Source organism: Haliotis asinina, chromosome 9, assembly GCF_037392515.1.
Source record: "Haliotis asinina isolate JCU_RB_2024 chromosome 9, JCU_Hal_asi_v2, whole genome shotgun sequence".
NCBI lineage: Eukaryota > Metazoa > Mollusca > Gastropoda > Lepetellida > Haliotidae > Haliotis > Haliotis asinina.
This window is the reverse complement of record NC_090288.1, coordinates 22161247-22178655: the sequence shown is the minus strand read 5'-3', so window position 1 is coordinate 22178655 and position 17409 is coordinate 22161247. Positions and strand designations below refer to the sequence as shown.

Sequence of the window (17409 nt, the reverse complement as noted above, 5' to 3'; positions counted from 1 at the left end):
TTTATATTTAACACCGATTATCATCGTACTCTGAGAGCACTGATTTTAGGCAGTCTGAAAATAGTCCTCACTAACTGTTTAACCACTTATGCAGAGTTTTTCATATCTTCAAATAATACATTTCATTGCAGAATACATGACACATGAACATGTTTCTGTGCATTTGTCATGCAGGAATTTGTTTGCTTTGTAGTTTTAAGATTCTCACAAACTCATGTACATTCCATGCTTCATAGAAAACATTGAAGCCCTGTTGCTTTGTCACCCCAGGAAACAGATGGTACATTGCATGACAATCTGTGCAAGCTAGGCACCAATGATAATCTGTAGTGCCAGACCAGCAAGTGCAACTGTTTTGTTAAAGCAGGGTTTGACGTACCAAGGTTTCATGGTGTGCGAGTTTAAATCTTCATCACTGCATCCAACCAACTTTGCTTCAGGTTGTGAACCTTTAAAAGATTAATAATGTTGTTTATATTTTATGATCATACAGAAATATTTTTGGTTTGTGAATAGCTGATACATATTTGTTAAACATGTGTATTTTAAAGATGGTAACAAGATTGATAAGTGCTGTCTGAATTACCACTCTCTACACATGCATTTGTGCTGTTTGCCTTTGTGCGATTCTCTGGTAATAAACAATTGATTTTTACAGGTTTCATTGTTTTTATTTTAGTTCAATATATGAGACACACAAACTACTGACACTTTCCATAGTTAGAGTACACAATATGTACAGCATTTCCATTGGATGAGAGCCATCACAAGCATGTGACACGTCCTATCAGTTTCCTGTTTCACACAGGTGTTCTTACATGACATTATCAGTGGTGGACTACATCCACCATCCTGGGGACACCCACAGGAATTCCCTGGCAGCAGCAAAGACAAAAGCATTATTTCTGATAACTTGACACTTTAATCTTGACCTCAGCATGCTTGTATACACTGGGAGGCATGTCTGATCCTCACAAGCAAACAGAAGGCATGAACAGGTGAAACTATCAATCTGACCTGTACTTAGACAAACACTGACAGGACTGTTCCTAAAGCAGCCCATTCCTTAACATATCTGACAAATCTGTATCATCACCTCTCAACGAGATATCAATGATAAGGATCCTATCACCACAGCTTCATCGACAACTTTGCAAAGCCACCTCATCTTGGTGGTGTTATGAGCCATTTTAATGTACTGTATGTGAAGAATATATTTACTAGACTGCATTCCGGAGATTATTCTTAACAGACATCTGCTCATATAGGCTGACAACTTACTCCACAAGACTTTTCGGAAGAGACATTTGTGCACACATGACCTAATGTCTTCTCTCTCCCCTTTTTCTTGCAACACATGTCTCTGTTATTTGTTAGTGAAAACAGAGTGTTTGAAATATCTGTCTGCCTGATGATCACAGAAGATAACTTGTGGAAACATCATTTCAGGCACAAAACTGTGATACATAAAAATTACGGTAACATGAAACAAAATTGTCATATATAAACATTACTGTAAAAGAAAAGATTCCAACCATATGTAGAAATATTGGCAGACTGAGAAGGAACAGGAGCTATCACATAAATGAAGTCTGCATAGGAAACATCTACATACATGAAGTCTGTACTTGAAACATTATGCAACAGATCCTGTCAGCTGCACAAAAACACCCACTTATCGTCATGGTAACAATGCAGGTCCACTCTACCTCACAAAAACAACACATTGTCATATGTTTCACATCACCAGCACAAGGGATGTGTTCTAGCATCCTCAGCAACAGTCCAGCAACAGCAAGGCACATGCTGTAACATGGGTGGGCATCCACAAGAGCCAACATCACAGATAACACGGACAGTGGTGCAGGTTCACTGAGCCATCACAGCTGCTGAAGGCTGGTCAGTTGGTCCGGGCACCTCTAGACCTGCAGCTGGCCAGTTTCACCTGGCCCCACAGTCTGCCGGGGAGTCCCCCCCAGAGATGATGTGTAGCAGCTGTGTGGCATACTGCCTCTCCTCCTGCAACAAACACACACCAGTGAAACACAGAGTGAAACCTGTAATACATCAACTGATTTACATCAATTACCTTGCATGTGAAAAACAACTTTACCATTACATTCTAAAAATAAAGTCTAAAAATTATTGGAAACATTCTATGTTGTTTAATGTCCCAATAAACAATATCTAGCTGTACGTTTTCCAGTCAATAACCTCACTGTGGAGTACACAACATCACCAAGCTCGCCCGTCCAATCTTTGTAGTTGGTTAGGGTTAGGGTTAGGGTAAAACCCTAACCCTAGCCAATCTTTGTAGTTGCGTTTTAACCAAAACCTGTAAGCTTACACACTTCATGAATGGCCTGGACTTGAACCATTTGAAAAATGTACCACTTACATTTTTATCAAAGTGAACATTTCTGCATGTTTACAGCACATTCTGTGACTGTGAACAGTGGAGAAGAGGAAGCCATGCATGTGTGAATGAGTGAGTTTAGTTTTACTTTGCTTTTAGCTTCATTCCAGCACTATCACCTCATGGGTTGCCAGAAATGATCTTCACACATGGTAATCATGTGGGGAAATTGAGTGAGCGTGAGTAGTTTAACACAATGTCATGATGGGGGACGCCAGAAATGATCTTCACACATGGTAATCATGTGGGGAAATTGAGTGAGCGTGAGTAGTTTAACACAATGTCATGATGGGGGACGCCAGAAATGATCTTCACACATGGTAATCATGTGGGGAAATTGAGTGAGCGTGAGTAGTTTAACACAATGTCATGATGGGGGACGCCAGAAATGATCTTCACACATGGTAATCATGTGGGGAAATTGAGTGAGCGTGAGTAGTTTAACACAATGTCATGATGGGGGACACCAGAAATGATCTTCACACATGGTAATCATGTGGGGAAATTGAGTGAGCGTGAGTAGTTTAACACAATGTCATGATGGGGAACACCAGAAAGGGGCTTCACACATCGTACCCATGTGGGAACTGAACCCTGGTCTTTGGCGTGATGAGCAAACACTTTAACCAATAGGCTACCCCTCTTCCCCAAGTCGTATGTGTATACTTGATACTAACTTTGATTGGTGTGCAATCAGAAACTGCAATATTCTGAATACTTTATGGAATGTAGGGCAAGGTAAGTCCATGAATATATTAAGTAAAGGGGGATTTTATCTGAAACAATTCACCACACTCACCTGAAACAACCTTAATGTATCGTCTGAAACAACTGTCGTTGATTATGAATCATCTACAACATCCTCAATGACTCACCTGGACCAAGCTTAACAGAAAGACCTGGACTAATCTTGGGACTCACCTGAAACTCCTCCTGGTCTTTGACCAGCTGTATCCTATCTTTCAGCTTGGGACTCACCTGAAACTCCTCCTGGTCTTTGATCAGCTGTATCCTATCTTTCAGCAGCTGGTGCAGCTGCAGCTCTGGTCTCTGGCATTCTGTAACTGCGCGACTGTGGTCTGTGATGATTGTCAGCAAAGCACTCATCAGGTGTTCATGTAGCTCACTGTGGTCCTCCCCTAGGTGTCCAATCAACTGATCAATCATGCCAATATCACAGAGGATGTCTGAAGAACAAAAGGTAGTCAGTATTACAGAGGAAGTCTGAAGAAGAAGAGGTTGTCAGTATCACAGAGGATGGGTGAAGAACAAAAGATAGTCAGTATTACAGAGGAAGTCTGAAGAAGAAGAGGTTGTCAGTATCACAGAGGATGGGTGAAGAACAAAAGGTAGTCAGTATTACAGAGGAAGTCTGAAGAAGAAGAGGTTGTCAGTATCACAGAGGATGGGTGAAGAACAAAAGATAGTCAGTATTACAGAGGAAGTCTGAAGAAGAAGAGGTTGTCAGTATCACAGAGGATGTCTGAAGAACAAAAGAGAGTCAGTATTACAGAGGAAGTCTGAAGAAGAAGAGGTTGTCAGTATCACAGAGGATGGGTGAAGAACAAAAGATAGTCAGTATTACAGAGGAAGTCTGAAGAAGAAGAGGTTGTCAGTATCACAGAGGATGGGTGAAGAACAAAAGGTAGTCAGTATTACAGAGGAAGTCTGAAGAAGAAGAGGTTGTCAGTATCACAGAGGATGGGTGAAGAACAAAAGGTAGTCAGTATTACAGAGGAAGTCTGAAGAAGAAGAGGTTGTCAGTATCACAGAGGATGTCTGAAGAACAAAAGATAGTCAGTATTACAGAGGAAGTCTGAAGAAGAAGAGGTTGTCAGTATCACAGAGGATGGGTGAAGAACAAAAGATAGTCAGTATTACAGAGGAAGTCTGAAGAAGAAGAGGTTGTCAGTATCACAGAGGATGGGTGAAGAACAAAAGATAGTCAGTATTACAGAGGAAGTCTGAAGAAGAAGAGGTTGTCAATATCACAGAGGTTGGGTGAAGAACAAAAGATAGTCAGTATTACAGAGGAAGTCTGAAGAAGAAGAGGTTGTCAATATCACAGAGGTTGGGTGAAGAACAAAAGATAGTCAGTATTACAGAGGAAGTCTGAAAAAGAAGAGGTCAGTATCACAGAGGATGGGTGAAGAACAAAATTTTGTCATCTATCAGCTAATATGCCAATAAATGTCCAGTACAATGATGTTGCCATGGTTACCTTTATAGGCTGGTTGGTTGGAACAGATGTGGGTGAGGAAGAAGGATGACTTTATCTTGAGCTTCTCCACATCAGACTGCATCGCCCGCATCAACACAGAGAAGCCATCCTTGTCCACGAAGACTCTCTGTGCTTCACTGTTATCTCGACTCAAGCCTACACATACAACATACTGCATCATAGTAACCTTGGAGACAGTGATTCAATATCATTTCTCAAAATGTGACATCATTTACATGGAGTTACAGTTAGTGCACTTTAAGGTCACATGCAACGTAAAACACAACTTTGCAGATTCTGGTACCTTTTGGTATGTACTTACCGAAACAAATCATCAAAAATGCCAGTTCAAAATATCCAGTTGAAAAAAAAGGGATGAAAAAAAAAAGCCAGCGAAATCAGTGAGTGAGTTTAGTTTTACGCCGCACTCAGCAATATTCCAGCTATATGGCGGCGGTCTGTAAATAATCGAGTCTGGACCAGACAATCCAGTGATCAACAACGTGAGCATCGATCTACGCAACTGGGAACCGATGACATGTGCCAACCAAGTCAGCAAGTCTGACCAGACGATCCCGTTAGTCTCCTCTTACCACAAGCATAGCCACCTTTTATGGCAAGCATGAGTTGCTGAAGGCCTATTCTACCCCGGGACCTTCACAGGTCCCGCGAAATCGGAGTTCAAACATTTCACTAAATTTCCGCCAGTGCTGGGGGAAAAACTGGTTTTCGACAGCTGTGCTGCGCTGTGTCCCTAACACATGCGGAGTGAATAGGTTCGTGGAGCTTGAAACAGTATGCATGTCCAGAGTATGAGGTCGTGAGCAGTAGTCTAATCTTGGTTGTGTACACAAACAAGTAAATAATCTACTCGTTATGTAAAAAAACTCGAACAAACCTATAGAGGTTGCAGATTCTTTGAATAGAGTCCTCCTTGGGGTACTTATAAGCATTTAAATGTTCTTTAAATTCTTGCGACAGTTGTAACCATATTTTTAAATAAAAATATGTACAAAACAAAAAACATCATTTTTATCTTGTGAGACTATAACCTCAAGCCAAACACTTCTGTTCTGTAACCAATACAGTCAGAATGTGGGGAGGTGGGTGGCCGTACCCCAAGGAGGAGGAATCTGCAACCTCTACAGGTTTGTTCGACTCTTTTTCATACAGATCCTCCTTGGGGTACTTATAAGCATAAGACAGACTCCTAAAGACTCCTATCTTCGGGAGAGGCATTCTGTCTGCTTGTAAACCTTACATAAGATGATAACCTATATTACGAAACGAAAGTAACAAGGAATCACACTTACCTGGTCATGTGACCGTCTGTGCCTGGCGGCGGGGGTGCGGACCAGGGCCAGGCTAATACATGGTCTAACCCTACTATTTCTGAAAGATAGCCGTAGGGTGCCTAAAAAAATTGCCCCCCCTCTCTTTTTTTAGTACCGAAAAACGGGAGAGAGGACAGGCAACCGATATCACTGAGATTGATTCGTAGGCACCGGCCAAGGTGCTAGGGAAGGACTCAGACAGTCTAGACCAGTAAGCAAAATACCACAACCACAATAGAGCCCATCATCGGGATAAAAGATGGAAAGTACAAGATAAGACATCACCACCATGTGTACTTGTTGCAGCTATAAAGTCAAATGATCGTTCATCAATTTGTGAGGTTAGTTCGATCGGCTAGGGCGCTCGTGCCCTGCCCACTGGTGAGAACTGACTGGCCAAACCGAGCACGCTCGAGGAACGTGCTCGGTCGGCTCCAAATAGCCGCGGAGCAGATCTCCTCAATGGGCAAGGATGATGCAAATGCCTTAGACGTCGCCACAGCCCTAACAAAATGAGCTTTCAAACCTTTGGGGAGTATACAACCTTTCGAGGTGTGTGACATATAAATGGCAGAGCCACCTACATATGGTCTACTTGTTCGCCTGAAGGCCAGCCGATTCACCACCATAGCAGCAGAACAATTGATCATTCTTCCGAATGTCCTTTGTTCGTTTGATATAAGCCTTAAGGGTCTTACGGACATCTAAGACGTGAGCACGTCGAAGATAGGTACCAGGCGGCGAAGGGTGGATGAAAGCAGGGAGCTCAATAGGCGCCGTTAGGTGAAAGGTGTTATCTCTCTTAGGACGGTAAGTATCTGGCAATCGAATGCTCACTCTGTCTTTGTGAAACACCGTTAATTCAGGGTTGGCGGACATAGCATGTATGTCTGGCAAGTCCCACGGGGGACTAATCTGCCCGACAGACAGACGGATTCTGTCCACTGAAGCACTGAACTAGAGGGTGCTGCCCCAATAATGCACCGTCAACAGGAATGTGGAAGGCAAAGATTGCCGTGGAGTAACCTCTAACTGTAGAAGCGGCCAGCTTCCAGCTTAGATTGTAGGAACTCCAACACAGATACTAGATCTGCAGAAAAGGGATCGAGAATCGCCCCTGTCGACACACCAGCGCGCATAACAGGCCCATCTATCCTCATACTGAACGTTTGTCGAATCCCTCCGTGAAGCCAGAATTGTGTCTGCAACTGGTGCAGGAATTCCTCTCGCTTGGAGGTGATTCCGGACAGCGGCCAGGCCACCCACGGAATCCTAGGATTTGGGTGCAGTGCTCCGTTCTGGGATAGTAAGTCCAGTCGAAAGGGTAATAGTACAGGAGGCCGAGCCAGAAACCTGAGAATTACCAGAAACCAACTTTGAGCTGACCAAAGCGGTGCCAGAAGCACAAGTAGTCGAGCTGGTTGTGCGGTCAGCTGCGAGAGGACTCGTGAGATCAGAGGTACGCCCACAGAACTCTGTCTGTCCAATCGAGGAGAAAGGCGTCGTTGGCTATCGCTCTCAGATCTGGTATTCTTGAGCAAAACACAGGAATTTGATTCGGCGCCCCAGAGGCAAACAGATCCACCTGGAACGACCCGAAAAACTGGGAAATAATCCCAAATATCCAACGATGCAGCATCCACTCGTGTGAGGCTAGTATACGTCTTGAGAACGCATCCGAACGAAAGTTGTCTATGCCCGGGAGATAGATGGGAAGAACCTGAATGTCGAACTGGTCGCACCACAGCAGAAACTGACACGCATCGTGCAGGAGGGACGGAGACACTGTGCCGCCTTGCTTCAGGATATACGTCAGAGCGGTCTGGTTGTCCATCTCGAGGCGAACCACTTGACTCCGCACTGGCTCCACAAAGCTCTCGAACACCCGGCGGACTGCTCTCAATTCCAACACATTGATGTGTAGGGTAACTTCGTCCTTGGCCAAACGTCCAGAGACTGATAGTTCACCTAGGACGCGCCCCAAGCCCGTGAGGGAGGTGTCCGTCTGAATCGAGAGGGAAGGTGTCAGTGTCTCTAAGGGGATTCCCCTAGACAGATTTCCGACTTCCATCCATCACCGCAGGTGAGGAATCAACCAATCAGGAGTCTTGAGAACAGTCTCATAGCTCTCCGAATGGGACCACAACTGGGCTAACGCCTGTTGAATGGGTTGCATCCTCAACCTTGCACGCCAGACCACGTCCACTGTAGCCGCCGTAGTGCCCAGTAAATGAAGCCAAGTTCTTGCTGTGGCTGTGGGGGACTCGAGGAACTAAGTACAGTCCTCTGAGCTTTCACGATACGGTCTGGGGCCAGGGAAACAATCCCCTGCGTCGTATTGAACCGTGCCCCCAAGAACACCAGATCCTGCGTGGGGGTCAGGTCTGATTTCTTGAGACTGATGATCCAGCCGAGCTTCAACAGGATGTCGATCACCTGCTGTGTGGCATCGTGTGATAACAGGAGCCGAGGGCCCTCAAAAGCCAATCATCCAGGTAGGGGTGACAACACCTGCCCTGTGACCTGGCTAGCTGAGCTGGGATCAACATAAGTTTGGTGAACACCCTCGGCGCCGTGGAGATGCCGAAGGGCAGAACCCGAAACTGATAACACTTCCCGTCGAACGAAAACCGAAGATATTTCTTGAACTCGGAGTGTATCGGAACATGGAGGTGAGCGTCCTTAAAATCGATTGATGTGAGCCAATCCCCTGTCTCCGTGGAAGAGATCACTGAACGCAGTGTCTCCATCCTGAAGGACGGAACCTCTATGAACTTGTGCAGCCCCTTGATATTCAAGATAGGTCTGAACCCTCCGTCCTTCTTGGTCACAAGGAAGTACGTGGAATAAAACCTGTCTTCTTGTTGACCTTCCGGAACCACCTCGATGGCTGCCTTGTCCAGTAACGACTGGACCTCGGCACGGAGGACCTCTGCTTTTTCCCGGGAGAACGGCATGGGAGTGTGCCGAATCCCTAAGAAGCGTGGAGGGTCTTACTTCCACTGTGGCATATGGCCATCCCTGGCTGTGGACAGGACCCAGGGATTTGAAGTGGCTGCTTGCCATTCTGAAAGGAATAGTGACAGCCTGCCGCCTACAGGGACTTCTGGCGCTAGGCAATGTACCCCCACAGTCGGCAGTTCTCCGCCTGCTTGTGCGGGGGACACCAAAGGCTCTGGACAAACGTTTTACGGGAAGCCGGGGCAGGCTTCCCTTTGCCCCGAAAAGGCTGCTGTTGCTGCGGTTGCAGCAACGCAGGACCTTTGCCTTTGCCCTTCGCCCTCTTGCTTTGTTTGTGCAGAAGTGGAGCAGTCCACTTAGCACCCTCCTTCACTGGCACCGAAGGGAAAGCTGAAGCAAGAGCGGGAGGCCGTTGGCGAGACGAGGAGGGTTGCTCCTTGAAGGTGTTAACAGCCTATGCTGCCTCCCGCACCACCTGCAGTGCCCCAGGGAAAAGGGAGGAAGAGGGAAGATCCCAACCTGTAGGGCAGTACTAGGAGTGCCTGCTGGGTAGTGGGTGAGTACCGGGCTACAGACAACCATAGCTGACCCAACCCCATGACGGCCCCCATCATCTGGCTGGCACAGCACATAATGCTATCCCGCGCCAGATGAGAGTGCATGTCCATAAGTTCCTCCCCCAACACTGCCGACGGAGAGTTCTCGACAGTGCTCCCTTGATCCAACAGCTGCCCCTGCAAAGCAGAAAGGTAGGCTGAGTGGACCACTACTCGCAGCAGCTGTGGAGCAGCCGTGGAGAAGGGCGGCAGCCGCCGGCCCTGCCTGCCAAGGAAGAGGAGGAGGACCACCCCAGTGTAATGGAGGCGTACACACACTCGTCCACCTTCGTTGGTTCGAACAGTGAATCCTAATCTAACTGATACCGGCAGCTGATCTCTGGGAGATCAGCTCCAAGGGGTCAGGCTCAGACACAGGAATCGCCATCTGAGGCAGGACCTCGGCAATCTTTTCCTGAACCTGCATCAGCGACGAACCAAACGAGTACGGGACCTCAGTCTCACACTCCTCCCCAATCCCCTCCTCCTCCATGTCCATCTCTTCACGCTCCTCGGACAGGGAACTCTTGCCATAAAGCAAACCCGCCGAGGGCGCTACCGAAATTGAACCCGAAGGAACAGAGGGACTGAGAAGGGCTGAGACACTTGGTTCGCCCCTGCCAGAGCCCGAACTAGGCCGTCTGGGTTCCTGAGAAAAGCCCCCCACTGGAGGGTTACTCGACAGTCCAGGGATAGGACGGGGTGCCAATGCCCATAGCGGCTGGGCAGTGCTAGGCTGCCTGCCCACTGTGGCACTAGGCGCGCTTACGACCGAAGTCGAGCCGCTGACACTGGGCGTCGTTGCCCCACTTGCAACGCTGGTAAAGCTGGGGCTGACTGCCCTAGGCAAGTCCATCAAAGTGCCAGAAGCACAGGGCGGCTGCTCCAGAGGGAGGAGCGTTCTCCGAGCCTCAGCCTTGGCCGCAGCCTCCCCCACCCACACCTAAAAAAGCAGGTTGGAGTAAAACAAAAAACCCTGCAAAGACACTCAGCAAGGCACCTCAAGCATGCGTCATGTAGGTCCTTGGCGGGGATAGACAATGTGCATGTTGAGCAGGGTTTAAACTGCAAAGCAACAAATAACCCCTAGTGTTGTGTAATGTAACAATAATGAAACAAAACACGCATGGGCGCGAAGCTAACTAACTAGAACTAGCAACGTAGATAAGTTAAGAGCTAAGTGCCACTACACCATAATTTACAACAAACCTAACAAAGTTAAAGTAAATATGGTAATAATATATATAAAACGTGTGAAACAGTATAGCTGAACAAACGTTTACTTAAAAAGACCGCCATAGAAACTTAAAAGTTTTGGCGGGAAAAAACTTACCGCCCTCCATCTTGCCAACCACGTGGTTAAGTGACAGGGACAGAAAAAACAACATTTAGACAAGTGTACTGTAAAAAATGATTCCTAGAGTGCCCATGCGTTTAATAAAGAAACCATACACAAAGTTTGAGTCTCTGAGTTACTCATCTTTGAACCTGTCTCTTATCTAGTAGTGCAAGAATCTCTAGAACTGCTGAGCACGTCTTCACAAGCGGGCGACAGAAAAGGAAGTTTTTGGCTTGAGGTTATAGTCTAAGAGTTACCTTCTCTTGGCTGTCACGGGGCCAGATGCCCTGTGGGGGTGGTCTCACAAGACAAAAACAATGTTTTTTGTTTTGTACATATTTTTATTTAAAAAATATGGTTACAACTGTCGCAAGAATTTAAAGAACATTTAAATGCTTATAAGTACCCCAAGGAGGATCTCTATAAAAAAGAATTGTTGATTGAGGTAAGCAGTCTCTGTCACAGAGAAAGCTCGTTGTCTGGTTTATTCACACGTATATGTCTGCCTGCCTGTCTGCTGAAGACAATATGCAATACACGGCTTCAATCATTGACCACATGCAATTTGAACTTAACACGTATCAGGCTATACGACATAAACAAAATCAATTGATTTATGACTCATGCACGAGAGTCCCATCTCTGCCACATTATGTAATTAGGCAGTTGTGATACATATGACATGTTTTCATGTCTGTGGGTTGCAAACAAACTACATCCATTTTTCTCGGATAACTGGATCTGATGGAAATTGGTGCAAACTCTTGTCAGTTTCAAGTCCTACTTTGTACTTAAACAAATAACAGAATCCAGCCACACAGTAGTTTACCATCTCTACTGATATGATTTTTGATTTGATTGAACACAAATTCAGAGAACATGTATTTTCAAAACTTAACATGTCTATATACATTCTTCATGGATAACAGCTTCTTTTAGTGTATATGATTCTGTTTGACAACAGTATATGAATCCATACTGAAACGACGCATCAAGTACACAAAAAGAAGTTGTTATCCATAAAGAATCTTACTTTCTTGTGACTCGCCATACTTCTAAAATGCCCATCAAACAGATCATCTTTCTGTACACACAATGAACCCTCAGCATATCAGCAAATGAAACAGCCAATCGGAAGCTGCCGTTACACTTGAGTGCACATCCACCCGCTACAACTGGGCTCGGTCTCCCGAGGGCTTCGTTTCGGGGGAAGTAAGCCCAAGTACAAAATACTGCACTTTTGAATCACGATTGTACACTTATAAGTTTGTTTATTTGTTTTTTAAAAGCAGCAATGTATACTATATGTCATGAATAAGTGATAAATGTGTTTTAATTATGTTTGATTTTTTGGTTGCATGTGACCTTTAATGTTTCCTGCTATCAGCATCTTTCATTTACTGAGATCTTTCATTTAACGACTGTGATGTCTACCGGGGGTATGTACCATGCACATGGCAGCCCCGTTCCAGGCAGATCAACATCTGTGTCTTTAGTATTTTTCTTTTCACTTATAAAAGTAAACCAGTGTCATACATAAATGATGAGAGTTGAATTCCATATGCATGTCAGGAACTACTGTCGTGAGTGGAAATCCTGGCTCGTTCTGATCCTTCTACACCTGTTTGAATCAAATAGGTGAACATCAAAGACCTGCATCCCTCCCAGCTTTCCTCACACCTAGATCCAAACTACCAAATGGTGGTGACACTGTGCAACTACCACTACCAGCTGAATGTGTCACTCACATGAGATGGCATACAGGGCCTTGGTCCTGACAGTTGTGTTAACGTCAGTATCCAGTAGCTGGAGAAGTATGGGGAGGAGATTCGCCTCCAGCACAGCTGCCTGACAGTACGGGTTGTTCTGTGTCAGTGTGCCGATCAGATCTAGGCATGTCCATCGTAAATCAGGAACATCGCTGTTCAGAAGAACAGGAAGGATTTGAAACCCTCCTATCTTGTGAAAGTCTGCAACAATGAATTGCAGATTTATAACACACATTATTGAATAAAGACATGTTTATACAAAGTTACAGAGATATCAACAAGGTAATCCAATTGAAGGGGCTCCATATGATAACAGCCATTTCTGTAACCAAGATAAACTGAAGTCAATGATCAATACGAAGATGTCTATACGAACCTATAGCAAAGTCAATCTGTTCTGCCCACTCAATAATCTCCTCTAGAGCAGTTATCTTCTTCTCCACCCCATCATCGTCATCTTTCTCCATCCTGACAACACCAATGCAGATCTGCATCCTCTCTACAGGACTCATGGTCATATCGGTCAGTGCCTTCTCTAGCCATTGCCTTCTCTGAAACATCATCCTCACAATAATAACACATGCTACATACGCAGAAAACAGTGCAACAAAAATGTCCATGTCATTTTGTCAAAGGTTTTCCTAAAGAAAAGATATGGGCTCTCAGAATTAAAATGCTGTATCTGAAAAGTAGCCTTTGCACTTTTAAAACAGATAATTAATACAAGTATTAGAATACAGCTGATAAAAATTAATGGCTCATCCTGCACAAAACAATTTACGTGAAAGCTATTACATCAACACTGATTTCTACAGGGCAATGTATCTGTGCAGTTATGATATGAAGACACGAGTCAACCAGGTCAACAAGCCTGACCTGCGGTGTAAAAATGACTATGAACCTGTGAGCCCCACTATCACTGATAGTATCAGTATAAACTTAGTCACAAGGAAATACAGTTAAAATTACGCATCTCTGCTTTGTCAACCAAAGTTTTCATTTTCCTTAACCTTTTAAAAAAAAATACAAATTGGAATATAAACATGTGAAACAAATAGATGATATCTTTTAGAATCACAACAAGAAGATAGAGTCATCAATATCCCCCGCATTACCTCAAATTTCAGTTTAACTCATGGAAACGCGGAAAATATTTCATTACGAATACCCAAACTACCAAATGGCATTAATACACCACCAGATCTATCTATGTGCCAAGTTTGGTGAAGACATGTACATATTGAATGGTTTTGAAGTTCTGCTCCGGAAAGGTTAAATGTGCATGGACGTAACGGGTGCATTTTAATACCCCCAGTAAAATGCATTGCGGGGGATAACAAAGCACCCATAAGGGTGTCCGTACTTAATTCTGTGTTTCTCATCTGTAAAAATCACTTTCGCCCATACAATAAAAAATATATTTTTATTTTTAACCTTTGCGCTGCCCACTCTCAATTGTACACCACCCACTGAAAGAAATTGCCTCACCACAATAAAAAAAATAAAAAATGAGCTTAAAATGTATTGAATTTCATTGAAAAACGAAAACAAAAGCAAATCTTGCATCTTTACTCCCTGTCACAACTTAAGATTGCTACCCACTATTATTTATGATAATGATAATATTTACTTATAATAATTTACTATTATTTATGACAATGTTAGGAGTTCGCCATTTTCATGCAAATGCATGGTCAACTAAACAGTATCGTGTATCACTGGTAGGAGACTTTGTTACAGTGAGAATAGAGTCCTTGTGATTTTTGCGACAGAAACTTTATGATTTGTGTCAGAGTCTTTGTGATTACATATGGCATCTGCAAGGTGAGGGTAAGGTACAATAAACGTTGACATCCAAGGTCAGCTACAACGGGAATTAATTCCACGTTTCCCTCAATGCCATGTTACTTTGAAGATCACATATCGCTATATTACTCAGAAAACCGTTGATAACCATGTAAGTCACAAACTGAAAATTTCTAAATTTGTTTGTAATGTATATGATATACTGAGAAAAGCGAACAGCAGACACATATTTGAAACTAGGAGATGCTCTACAGTGACTGAAGATTTTTGATTATGAAATTGATGTAAAATGAAATTCATTCTTCGTCATAGATAATTCACAATCTAAAAATGGGTTTCGGGGACACAATTCCTGAAATCTTGTTCATGAACCAGATTTGGATGTTTCTATTAATATATCTGTGGTGTTTAAAGATATCATGAATGAAGCCATTAATTTGAGGTGACTTAAACTGAATGAAAAAAATTCATATTTCATCTCTCATCTGTCCCATGACAGGATAATTTTAGCTAGATCATCATAAGTGGTCAAGAGTAATGTGGTGATGTTTGTCCCCAGCTTTTAATGCCACAATGAATCATGTGAATATTGTGTATTACCATAATGGAACTGTACAGGATCGGTTCACACTGGTTGAAAATCTCCTGGCAAGAATATTGCTGTAAGGTAGACCTGTCATATCCTCCTTTTCTCCAAGCTTAGATTTACTTCAGTATTCAGGAAATACATCCAGTAAAAACCAATGTAATTAACCCATGTGTAGGATTAAAATGACAATGAGTTGCCACTTGAACAGGGATGTAACACTACAGTCTGCTCCTCAAGTCTGTAGTGTTTATCCACTTACTGTGTTACATGAGACAATGATTTATATTTGGAAGTCTAATTATGACAGATAGCGCGTTGATAATTATTATCTATGACAATGCATCCATCATATTCATCATCAAAATCATCCAGAATATTGACTTCAATGTCTTCTTCTGAAAATATTTGCTTTGTAGTTGTACAGACTATGTGGGTTAAGCATTATGCCATTGTGAATGGAGCTTTGTACTATCTGATTTTATGTGTTCCATTTCAGGAGGTAATGGTATTGTGACTTTCAATCCCTGGCTTGTACTCGTCAAAATGTTCTATAGACTTGAGCACTGTACATGATGCACAAAAAATTTCCCTTGAGTTAATAAATAAATCATCTTATTATATTACTAGTTCATGTGGGCAACTGAAATACTTTGTTATGATTATTTTTTTTCAAGGGTTGATAATCTTGATGTTTTACTCATCTTTATCATCAAAATGACTTTCATTGCAAATTATGATAAAACTAATTTCTATGCTGTTGTCATACATGTAGATAATGAACTTGCAAGATGATATCATGTGTAGATTCGAAAATTATAGTCTTTGATATCACAAACTAAAGTTATGATTACCATTTTATCTTAGTATAACACATATCATAATTGCAAAGACTGTGACAAATCACAGACTGTCAGAAATCATAAAGTTTCTGTCACAAAGATCACAAAGACTCCGTACTCTCACCGTAACCAAGCTCCCCACCAGTGAACACACATTGATAAAGCAAACTATATTGTCTTTGCCAGTGCATTTGGTGAGTATACATGTATATTTGAATATTGGATAGTATTTATTATCATTATTTTATTTTATATTGTTTTTGCCTTTTTCATTTTCCCCCGTCGGCTCACCCCATTATTGGAAAAGTTAGACGATGAGAAATACAGAATTAACTATGATAGTTATAGCTAAAACAGCACCACTGCAGAATGGCACCTAAATCGTTTGACGAAAACGACACCATATTGGCGAAGGATGGGTCCATGGATAGCTGCACATCTTGGTGAGACATTGTGATGAATGATGTGTAATGGGTACATTTCTGTGTTCTAAATACAGTTTCATTCTGACGCTGCATTTGAGTGTATCCAGTTGAGTAAATGTACTTAAAACATCGAAGAGTGCGATGTTTGTGAGCATATACTTTGTAAATAAACTTTAGAAGGGAGTCACTGTACGTTCCTCCATAAACATGATAAAATCCTCATCATTTAATGTCCCCACCATCCTCCCCCACCACTGGATGTAACATATGAACTTATCCCCATAAACGTAACTTTTGAACGGTCCCTAAACACTATCATCTTACTTCGAAAATTCAGTTTCCAACGCAAGAAAGTTTAACATTATTAATGCAATTATTGAGAGTTGTTATACAACTGAAGCCCGCGAAAATAATTTATCATGTTCCTACCTCTTCTGACATCTGGGTGAAATCACTCGAAGTGGTCGGATCCTCTGATTTTGTAGCCTGGACACAGAACTGGAGGAGACCCTTCATGTCTTTAGGTATTCTGGAGGGGCCTCTGCTACCATCATTGCCACCAGGTTCGGCCATCTCGTATACTCAGTTGTGTTCCACCTGTAGTAACTGATTCCGACTTCTACACGGGTGAAGGTTTATTCACTATATACCACGCTCCTCCTCGACTGCGCACTTTGTTCAACAAATCGCGTGCGTTTAACAAGATTTATGTAGAAACACCCAGGTGTCGCCTGAAGATTCTGGAAGCTCTATAGTCACGAGGATCGTCAGTTGATATGTACGCCTGTCATATACAAAAGGAGTTATGTCTGCTGATATCTTTCCTAGTTTACATTTATTTAGTCACGGGGTGGCCACTACTGAACAGAAAGGTTTGCTTTTATTGAAATGAAAAAAACAACAACTACACATGTGAATAAATCGCCGTTCTCCGGAAGTTGTGACATTTCGGCCCCCGTTAATGAAGAGTTCCACATTTGACAGCCATGTTCTGTTACGTTGCGTAGCGAGAGACGGATCCCAGTCTTATTATTTACTTATTTATTTATTATTTCCTCAGGGAGAACGATCCAACCTATTTTCAAAAGATCTGTTAATACTACCCTATTGTCAA

General features: G+C 43.1%; 1 protein-coding gene across 1 annotated transcript; it reads right to left on the bottom strand.

Moving 5' to 3' along the window:
* Window positions 1–902: 902 nt before the first annotated feature.
* On the bottom strand, window positions 903–17277 carry LOC137295929 (hsp70-binding protein 1-like). The gene is made up of 6 exons (XM_067827508.1): window positions 16725–17277; window positions 13013–13187; window positions 12616–12837; window positions 4638–4793; window positions 3395–3603; window positions 903–2019 (listed from the first exon to the last, which is right to left on the bottom strand). Exons 1-6 carry the CDS (start codon window positions 16866–16868, stop codon window positions 1942–1944), a joined length of 984 nt encoding a protein of 327 aa, XP_067683609.1. The 5' UTR covers window positions 16869–17277; the 3' UTR covers window positions 903–1941.
* Between the last annotated feature and the right edge of the window lie 132 nt (window positions 17278–17409).

Coding starts and splice junctions, on each gene's coding strand:
- LOC137295929 (XM_067827508.1), bottom strand. CDS start 16,868: ATGGCCGAACCTGGTGGCAATGATGGTAGCAGAGGCCCCTCCAGAATA. Junction 13,188..16,724: donor TCACCCAGATGTCAGAAGAG/GTAGGAACATGA, acceptor ATGATGTTTCAG/AGAAGGCAATGGCTAGAGAA. Junction 4,794..12,615: donor GGCCCTGTATGCCATCTCAT/GTGAGTGACACA, acceptor TTGTATGTGTAG/GCTTGAGTCGAGATAACAGT.